Source organism: Cebus imitator, unplaced genomic scaffold, assembly GCF_001604975.1.
Source record: "Cebus imitator isolate Cc_AM_T3 unplaced genomic scaffold, Cebus_imitator-1.0 Scaffold45, whole genome shotgun sequence".
NCBI lineage: Eukaryota > Metazoa > Chordata > Mammalia > Primates > Cebidae > Cebus > Cebus imitator.
In genome coordinates this window covers 5098123-5108511 of record NW_016107360.1, presented here as the reverse complement: position 1 = coordinate 5108511, position 10389 = coordinate 5098123, and the positions used below count along the sequence as shown (strand labels likewise).

Below are 10389 nucleotides of genomic sequence, written 5' to 3'. Positions count from 1 at the left end.
TCCTTTAGCGCTGTGTATATAGTGGTCCACACTTAACAAGTTCAAAAACCGTATTTGGTGTAGATGAGCAGCTGGACACTTGAAAGCCTGGAAAACTTTGATGTTTTCCACTGTTAATTGTACTTAATGGTTACAAATAGCTTTATTTACTTGTCGCTGTATCTACATTTTAATCTATTAATCAAACAGCAGAGGCATATTTCACTTCCTACTCCCAAAAAAGGAAAAGCAGGAATTGAGGCCTCTAATTTGCTTTTGGGACCTTCTATTTCTTTGGCTGTGAAAGCTAAGAGCTCCAGAGCCGATCATTGATTAGTCTTCAAACCTGCCTGCAAAAAAAGCTTCCTTTCTCCGTTCCATCTAAGGAGATGTTGATGTATATTGTAGCTGCAAGGTGTTAGATATACTTGAGCAAGTTGTTCCCAGGATGTAAATTAGGTCCCAAAAGCTGTTGTCCAAATCGAAGAAACAGAGAAATTAATCTGGGAGACTATCCATCATCACCGGTAATAAAGAGAGCGACATGGATGAGGCAGATGATATGATTAAGGGGCTGTGGTCGTTTTAATTAACTTTTTGCTGTCCTGTAATGATCAAACTGGTCACCAGACCCGGTCAATAAGCATGTTAATATCAAACAAATAAAACCAGGGATGATTAAAAACCTCCTGGTTTATTAAATTTGAAATTCAAATGAAATTTATGCTGCAGATGCATACAGAATGCTAATAGATTTTAGCTTTATTGATAGTGGATCCCACAGGTTTGCAAGAAACAGCAGAATATCCATCTACTCCTCTTCCTGCCAGCACATTAAACTTCCTATGGGGTGGGGAAACTTTTAATTAATGTTAGAAAGCCTGTACTTCCTATTTTTCTTCCCCCTCTTTTTCAAACATCTATATTGTCACAATATAATACTCAAGAGTAATAATCAATATCGTAAAAGATAAACTGAAGTGTATGCACCCTGAAATGCTTTGCCGGGCAGGCAATATCAACAATGGATTACAGATGTTCCCTCCTATGGGACAGGATTTAAGAATGATTGGGTCATTTCTCCAAAGTGGAGCAAGAGCTGCCATTAAGACTAGTTTCAAGCATGTTTAGATGCAAAATTATGACTGCTTTAATTTTTGGTCAGTTATATAATTCTCTTTATCTTTTCTTTTTAACACTGTTGGCTTATGCCTCATGTCACAAACACTAACCATTTCTTTTGGGGAGGGAGTGAGAAGAGGGGGTAGTACAAGAAAAAAAAATGCTCTTTGACCAATGCTATTATGAAGGAAACAGCTCACTTTTTAAACGAGAGTAAATGGAATATACATATATTTCTAATAAATATATACATATATATATATATAAAACGAAGAAAGTTGCACATACAAACCTTTGTGGAAATCCCCAAAAGCTGCAAGCCAACCTTACACAAATTGAAGAATCCAGTATTTTCATTAAATCCACGCCAACGTTGTGACTTATGTTATAGGAAGATTGACATGATTCTAAAGTGAATTTATACACATGAAAAATCTTAGAAGTAGGTAGCTCAAAACTGCAGTCACATGACGCTGGGTTTTTCTAATTCCTGGCATTTTTGAGGAAACAGTGTTAACGCCTCTGTTTACTCTCAGTAACAGCATTTAACTTTTTAATAGTGCTGCCTCATTTCCTTCCAGAAGATAGGAGGATAAAAAGATTAATAACTATTCATAGATGGGAGCCTCCCCTCAAAGCTGTTTTTCTCCACCTTTGAGAATGATGGTATTGATTAGAATTAAACCCCAAATCTGAACAACTGTATATTAGGACCTTAAAATGAATATAATTACAGAAGGAGACCAAAGCAATGAAGTTAATTCTCTTTTATTTGTTAAACGGAGTTCCCTCCTTCCCCCACCCCTTCCTCCTTCTGGGCTGGCCTGTCACGCCTTCTCAACGCGGTAAAATCATTCAGAGTGGCTTGCAGGGAGAAACACGACATTTATGGTAAGCGTCAGCTTTCAGAGAAAGAAACCAGTTCATTAATTTACTTCACACTTACTTCAAAGTATGAGAGTGTACCTTACCCCCTTAATCAATAGATATGATGTACAGTCAATATCCCCACAGCGTTTGAAAAAGGGTCAGAAATGTACACTCTTACACCACAAACATCAGTCTCAACTCTGCTCAATGAAATTTACACCATACAACCTGACTTTGGAATTCTGTAAACCCCAGGAGGATTTTTTGACATTTCTAGAAGCTGTGAAATGCTTGAGGAGGGTTCAACAACAACAATAAAATGAAAATGTTTCCCCAGTCAAAACAATTCTCCCAGCTAGTCACATTTTAGTTGATTTCATCTTAAAATTAGACTTCTGAGAGGATTTGTAACTGGTTAAAATATGAATTACTGTTTTTATAACTTATGCATATTCAATAGGGCTACAAAGACTCTGGACTTTGTGCTACACTGGTGTTGTGCTTTCCATGGTTTAAGTTCCCTTGTGGTGGCAGTGAAATTGTAATGGCATTTCTGAAGGCAACTAATAACAAACATGGCAAGTAAATGACTAAAACCCACCGAATTTGAACTAAGTGTATCTATTAACATGCACATACACTCATAGATAGATATCTGGCCCAATCGCCATTAGACACTGACGCCTGGACAAATGTGGTCCAAGATTTTTCAAAAGCTCATCTCTATTCTTAGATGAATAGAACCCATAGATTTCAATCAAAGTCCTGATTCTTTTATCAGAAAGAGGCAGTGGGAATTTCTGTGAAATTTTCTAAATTCCGAAAAACGCACTTAAAATTTTCACTCAAGGAAAAAACAACCCTCGCTGCTCCCTCCTCTATCTAATCCTTTTGTATTGAAATTTACTCGGCACCACGGGACAAACACACTTCCTCCCCTAGAGTGCGACGTGCACTTCTAAAGCAGAATTCCACCTCAGGAAAAAAAAAAAAAAAAAAAGGCCAAGCATCAAAGAAACATCTCTCGGACGCGCAGGCGCGCATCCACATGCCCCAAACGCATCCCTAAAAATACCCCTGAGCCTCCCAACCTTCTATTTCGTTGGAACGCCGGGAAAGAAAAGGTGGGTATCAAGGTCTTCTCTTAAAATGTCGTGACGGTGTTTACGAAGTTAAGAAAAAAAAATCAGTCAAGATTTTAGGTACAAGGAGCCAGAGGAAGTCGGCGACGGGGGCAGCGTTTGTGAGTATTATTCACTAAGCCTCCGTCAACTTAGTTCCCCTCTTCAGCTCGACGGTCTCTCTTACAAACACACACTTTATTGCATTGTTCCCATTCCCCACCACCAGCTTTGGTGCGCGCACACAACACAAGCGCACACACACCCTCCCTCTTCTCTCTAGCACAAACACATGTTCACACCCCTCCTTCTCCCGAACACCAAGAACATTCACTCCCCCCCATCCACTTTACTGCACGGTCCCTCTTCCCTCCCTAGTTTTCTCAGACTCACAGCTACAGTACGGTAAACTCACACCCTTCCCCTTAACATTTAACTGCTCTGTCCCTCTACCCCGCTTTGTCGCACACTCAGTAACCCTGTCACACAACCCTCCTTTTTCTGCACTCTTTCTCCACTCCCACCTCTTACCACACTGTCAGTTACAGTATCACACCCACATCCCCCCTTCCTCCCGTCTCCGCACTGTTCTCTCCTCCGCTTGGTCACACTCACACAGTTACATTGTTACACACACACGCGCGCGCTTTGCGCTTTGTAACACACGCAGCCGCCCCCGCCTTCGCCCCCGCCCCCTCCGCTCCTACTCCCCCCTTCACAGCGGCTGCCCGCGGCGGCGCCGATGACCTCACGGCGCGCGCGCGGCGCGGCCCGGCGAGGCTGCAGATTGGCTGGCTGCGCCTCCGCGGCACTTCAAAGCCGGAGAGGGAGCTACAATTGTGGTGGAATGGGCGGAACTGATCATTGTATTGCACACCTCTAAAAAAAACACTGCCTCTGATTTATCAATATAAAAAAGATCCTCTGAGAGGAGGAGGGCACTTTTGTGTGATGGCAACTTCACTTCTAGGGGTGAGTCTCAGGTTTTTCTCTTGCTGGTTTAATTAGCTTCCTTTTATTGCCGATTGGAGGGGGTTAGTCTCCCGGGCCAGGCCACGGGCTATCAGTCTCTCTATTGAGAGCTTTTTTTTTTTTTTTTTCTTTAAATACAAGTCAGTTTGGAGAAAAGAAAAAGGGGGAGAAGGGGGCAGAGTCACTTTTTTTCAGCGCAGGAAAACGTTCGAAGGGCATTTAGACAAGCCACCGCGCAGCGCCTGGCTGCTCCCTGCCCGGGAGACCTGCGCCCAGCACATTTTACAGGCGACGATTTCGGGGGTAAAGAGAGCAAGTTTTTCCTTCTGGGCAAAGTGCAGATTCTTCCCCTAACCCTTAAAAAAAATTTTTTGCAGCCCGCCTTGTCTCACAGGTACGTTGAACTCGTCTCGTTTTTACTATTGTAGATACGCTTTTTAAAAAAGAAAGAAAAAGCAGGACGAAAGAGTGAGCCCTACAGTTTGACCTCTTTTGGCCTGGGAGAAACAATCCAGGATGGGTTTCTGGGGACCGGAACAGGATTTACAAAGCTCTCAGGATTACAGGGGAAGCGCTCTTAAAAGCAGTCCAATGGTTTTCCCCCAGGCTTCTCGGCAAAGAAAACTTCCTTCCTCTCCAATCTGGACTTTTTGCTTGTTTGTTTCAAAGTGTCTGGGGCCTTGTGTGCAAGAACGTGTTGTTTTAGGTGAGAATACTTGTCAAACTCTTTAGCGTGGTGCTTTGCTCCCGAATCAGACGGCGGCAGCCAAACTTGTCCCCTCCTGTAGAGTAGGAACCGGCCGGGCGCCGGGGCTGTTGGGGGTGCCAGGTGAGTTGGTGGCGCGCCGCAGCAAGAGATGGGGTGCAGTGGGGCGCTTTGGAGGCTACCGGATTACTGATGCACGTTTCTTCCTTTCCTCCCCCACCGGCCCTTTGCCTACCTCCCCTCCCCCACTCCTCCTCTCCTCCTCTCAGGAAGAACCGAGGTTGGGATCAACTCCTCTGGCCATGCTTGCTGCTACCTGTAATAAGATCGGCAGCCCTACCCCGTCTCCCTCCTCCCTCTCGGATAGCTCTTCTTCCTTCGGCAAAGGCTTCCACCCCTGGAAACGCTCCTCGTCCTCTTCTTCCGGCAGCTGCAACGTAGTGGGTTCCAGTCTCTCAAGCTTTGGCGTGTCGGGGGCCTCCAGGAACGGCGGCTCGTCCTCGGCGGCTGCGGCGGCCGCTGCAGCAGCTGCTGCTGCCGCGGCCCTGGTGTCCGACTCATTCAGTTGCGGCGGCTCGCCTGGCTCCAGCGCCTTCTCCCTCACTTCCAGCAGCGCCGCGGCGGCCGCCGCCGCCGCCGCCGCTGCAGCCTCCAGCTCGCCTTTCGCTAACGACTACTCTGTTTTCCAGGCCCCCGGCGTCTCCGGGGGCAGCGGCGGCGGGGGCGGCGGCGGCGGCGGCGGCTCCTCTGCGCACTCGCAGGACGGCTCCCACCAGCCGGTGTTCATCTCCAAGGTGCACACCTCTGTGGACGGGCTGCAGGGCATCTACCCGCGGGTGGGCATGGCGCACCCGTACGAGTCGTGGTTCAAGCCCTCACACCCAGGCCTGGGTGCTGCGGGAGAGGTGGGCTCGGCCGGCGCCTCCAGCTGGTGGGACGTGGGCGCCGGCTGGATCGACGTTCAGAACCCGAACGGCGCGGCCGCGCTGCCCAGCTCGCTGCACCCCGCCGCCGGGGGGCTCCAAACCTCGCTGCACTCGCCGCTGGGAGGCTACAACTCGGATTACTCGGGCCTGAGTCACTCGGCCTTCAGCAGCGGCGCCTCCTCGCACCTGCTCAGCCCCGCTGGGCAGCACCTCATGGACGGCTTCAAGCCAGTGCTGCCGGGCTCCTACCCGGACTCTGCCCCGTCGCCGCTGGCCGGCGCAGGGGGCTCCATGCTGAGCGCTGGGCCTTCGGCGCCGCTGGGGGGCTCCCCGCGCTCCTCAACTCGCCGCTACTCCGGCCGCGCCACCTGCGACTGCCCCAACTGCCAGGAGGCAGAGCGGCTGGGCCCTGCTGGGGCGAGCCTGCGGCGCAAGGGCCTGCACAGCTGCCACATACCAGGCTGCGGCAAGGTGTACGGCAAGACTTCGCACCTCAAGGCGCACCTGCGCTGGCACACGGGCGAGCGGCCCTTCGTGTGCAACTGGCTCTTCTGTGGCAAGCGCTTCACGCGCTCCGACGAGCTGCAGCGGCACCTGCGGACCCACACCGGCGAGAAGCGCTTCGCCTGCCCAGTTTGCAACAAGCGCTTCATGCGCAGCGACCACCTCAGCAAACACGTGAAGACGCACAGCGGCGGCGGCGGCGGCTCGGCGGGCTCCGGCAGCGGAGGCAAGAAGGGCAGCGACACCGACAGCGAGCACAGCGCGGCGGGCAGCCCGCCCTGCCACTCCCCGGAGCTGCTGCAGCCCCCCGAGCCCGGGCATCGCAACGGCCTAGAGTGACGCCCACCCTGCGCCCGCCCCTCTCCCCGACCTCCTCCCATCGCGTCCTCTTGGGCCCTGTAGGTCCCGGCTTCAACTTCAGCCTCTCCCTATTGCATCCGACTCGCTGTCTGTCTCTCTGTGTCTGCCCCTCCCCTTCCTTCTGTGACTTGCCTGTGTAAAGGGGATATGGACATGTAAGTAACACGCATGGCTGTCCCGGGCCCTGGCTTTCCCTCTCCACGGGTAACGCTGCCTGAGCCCGGTGCAGCCGTAACCCTTGCCTCGGTGGGCCTTTAGTTCACGTTCTCCCCTCCTCGTTCTCTCCCGCGTCACCCTCAGGTTGTGACCCTCATAACTTTTAGAGGGAAGAGGCCGCTGGAGGTAGAGCTGGACAAATCCAGTGCCTGGGAGACCACGGGCCTCAGCCCCGGCGGGAGTGGCTGGGCTGAGTAAGCCTGAGCCGGAGCAGAGGGGAGGGTGAGACTGGAAGCCTGGGTAGAACAGCGCCGCCCAGGCAGCCGCCGACTTGGTTCCATAGCCGCTGTCCTGGGCAGCTCTGCTTCGGAGCACGCTGCCGGGCCGCTGGGTATCGCCGGGCGCGCTGCGCAGGCTGTCGGAGCTTGGTGGGGGTGCCTTTTTGGCAGCACCGAGACCCACAGCTTGCAGAGATTAGGTCTCCCAATGTCAGTTCTGCCTCTATTTCTTTGTTCCCTGAGGTGGAACTGATGCAAGTTTCTGCAAAGGGCAGTCTTGTCGAATCGCTGCAGCAGCTTTCTTTCATCTTTATAGAATTTTTTTTAAAAACTAAGGGAAAAATAGTAACCTTCCCCTTGGTTTCCCTTCTGTAATAGTTTTTTTCCTCTAGCGGTGAGCAAGTCTTTCTCTCGAAACTGCTAATATTGATCCCAAAGTTATTTTGAACGCATTAACTTAACTTATGGGGTGGAGGCGGGGTGAGGGTAGGTGTTTTTTTCTTATGCAAAAATACTCTTTTCCGGTGAGACCAGATTAACTATCTCCGTGTTTGTCCTTTTCTACCTCGTTTTTTCACCACTCCCAAACATAAACCTCTGAATCTTTTTTTGTTTGTCCCGCCGTCAATTTGTATAGTGCCCATTTCTGTAAATTCTCGCAATTTATTGAATATCGTAGGGTTAAACTTTTTGTGTGTGATTTAAACTTACAAACAAGTGAAGAAGCTATCGTTTATTTCAGACGAGGCTGTAGTTTAAATGCCAAAAGAGAGAAAATAGGAAAATAAAAAAGAACCTTTGTAAAATATATCTGAACCTAATGGTTTGTACAACTGGAGAATCGTTCTAGATTAGTTACCAATTAATATAACTCCACCAGTGTAAGGGTGTGAGGTGCAGTTGTCCAGGAGACGATTTTGTAAAGTATTTTTCTTGTACATTACTTCCAGTAAATATTTGAAAATATATTGAAGTAAACTTGATTTTTTTTTTTTTTGTCACAAGAAAATATTAAGAGTTATTGTTGCAGTTCTGATGAGCTGCAGGTTTTTTGAACTCACTTCTGGAGGTGCAGAGCCACAAACGCACTTTCGGGGCCTAGTTTTGCTTGAATATGAATTTAGATAGGTATCAAGCTGTATCTAAGACAATATTTGATAAATGTTGGATGACATTTAATTTAATGGAGCATGTACTTATTTGCATTTGCTGGCAGTTCAGGCATAGTTAAAGTGAGAGTTCTCCTATATTTCATAATAAGTGGGTCAGCCAAAACCCATGTATTAAATTGTCCAAGTGAAACTCGACTAACTTTGGCCTTTGTGTATTTCCTGAAGGTAATATTGTTAACTGTTAATAAATATTTCTGACACTACATTTAAATGTTTGCAGATTCTGCAAACTAATTGCTCATTGTAATGTTGAAATAATTTGGATATTTCACATTGAAATGAAAAGCCTTTCTCTGGAACATTTTAGATTTGCATTTTAAATGCATGAAATGTAATTGATTTATTTGTAATATTTTAAATGGTATTAATAAACTCAGATAAAAGACTAGGCCAGTTAATTTGTATTTTTTCCCCTTTTTAAACTATGGACATGTGCATTTTATCTTCAGTTAATTGTCTAATTTAAACAAAATATAACCCTGTTTGTGGTAATATTTAAATAATTACCTTTAAGATGTTAGATGGAAAGATCTATTTGGCAAAGCTGTGTTTTCTCTGTATACCAAGATAAAGATTATAGTGTCTAAGGAATGTAATTAATTATTTACCAGTAGATTTAGCTCATAGCATCAGGATTTACTGACCTCTTAAAAATTGTACTAAGTCACAATTCAAAGAAATTTCACCATTCTGTTTCCTTCTCAGTCTCCAGGAGTCTGGTTGTTGGCCGTTGATTGCATTTAGTATTTAAAAGGCCAAGCCTTACATTGGAAGATCAGTATATCTAAAGTAAAAACATGGGTTTGGGGATAACTTTTGTTGTTAGGAGGTGGAGGAGGTCAAACTAACAAAAGCTTTTTTTTGGCATTCCATGCTTAGCTAAAGATTATGTAGAGGTAAATATCAGTAGTAGATTCCTGTTGAAATGAGTTATCTGTTCTTTTAAAGTCTCTAAACAGCCACCAAAGAAAGGAAAGGTTAAACCTTAATCTATTTACTAGGCTATTGTTCATAGGTGTCAATGATGCCAATAAAAAATATTGTCTTGTTATGTCTAAGTGCATTTAAGCAATGGGTATTCCTTGAGCCATACTTTGAAACATAAAATACTTTAAATGTTGATTGATGTTATATCACTATTTCACTATTAGATTAATATTATTTTGAATCAAATTGAATAAAAAGTTAGTGTGTTCAGATTCTTACAAGTTTAGCTTCTTTCTTTCTGTTTGCAATCTCCCCACCCTAAGTATAGTCTTGGTATACAACTTGAACTGAAAATTTTCCATTGAAATCTATATATGGTAATTATAATGCATCGATAACAAGTGAAAATGCAAAGTGCATGAACATTGCAAATTCAGATGAAAAAACAATTAGGGATAAAAGATGTTTTAGAATAATGCAGCTCATGTCCAAGTAGGTGACACCTTTAATCCTGCTGTCTATACAGGTATTTGAGGCCTCCAGTCTCTATGGTTTTAGACAAACAAGTTAGCTCTGATTCTTTGGTATACTATAGTTTTAAATAATGGTTTTAAAAGTAAAATAGTCTCTTTCTGTCACTTTCTTCCTAGGAAAAACAAGCAGAACACAGTTTAAGGGTTGTTTCTTTTTTATTGAAAGTTGCAGTGCTGAGGGATTCGGAAAGAGCGGTTCTGAAGGAGTTAAATGTAGTGGCAGGTAAGAGGAAAGCTGCTTGGTACATTTTTAATATCAGTTGCATTACATGCAGAATCAACATTGATTTAAGAGGTGGGTTATGACAAGGACAAATATTGTCTGGAAGAAGATTTCTTTGGGGTGGTTTATGGGGGACATTTTTTTTCTTTTGTACAGACGTGCAAACTTTCACTTTTTTCCTTCTGGCTCCTTACCCTTCTAGCTTTGCTTAGTTTATTTTGGTGGTAATTGAACAGTATTTCTAGCTTAATTTTCTGCAGAGTGGGCAGGGTTCTCTTTTTAAGGATGAGTATCCTCTTTTGGGAAAACAGAAGATGGAGTACAAAATTGTGATTTATTTTTCCTGCTTTGTCCTTGATAAAGCACCTCCTAACAGTAGCTGGAGGCTCACTCAAGTGAAGTCAAAGGCCAGGTCTCACTTTGAACCAAGGGACAAGCTTTCAGTCTGGCAGATCAAGATAGAGTTAAACTAGTTGTTGACCTGGAGGTCAGGCCAGCATATAACAGCCCACCCTCCAGAGACAGGAAAGGTCTGCCAAC

The 10389-nt window shown here is 45.9% G+C and overlaps 1 protein-coding gene across 2 annotated transcripts; it reads left to right on the top strand.

The window, feature by feature from the left end:
* Positions 1–3841: 3841 nt before the first annotated feature.
* On the top strand, positions 3842–9369 carry SP8 (Sp8 transcription factor). Of its 2 annotated transcripts, none has more exons than XM_017526945.2 (2): positions 3842–4064; positions 5040–9369. In XM_017526945.2, the coding sequence occupies exons 1-2, from the start codon at positions 4044–4046 to the stop codon at positions 6537–6539; spliced, it is 1521 nt and encodes a 506-aa protein (XP_017382434.1). In that variant the 5' UTR covers positions 3842–4043; the 3' UTR covers positions 6540–9369. The 2 variants fall into 2 exon arrangements, with proteins under 2 accessions (XP_017382434.1, XP_017382435.1); XM_017526946.2 differs by lacking the exon at positions 3842–4064 and adding an exon at positions 4796–4893.
* The last annotated feature ends 1020 nt before the right edge of the window (positions 9370–10389 follow it).

Excerpts from the sequence above, each read along its gene's own strand:
- SP8 (XM_017526945.2), top strand. The coding sequence starts at position 4,044 with ATGGCAACTTCACTTCTAGGG. Across the intron at positions 4,065-5,039 it reads TGGCAACTTCACTTCTAGGG|GAAGAACCGAGGTTGGGATC; the intron begins GTGAGTCTCAGG and ends TCCTCCTCTCAG.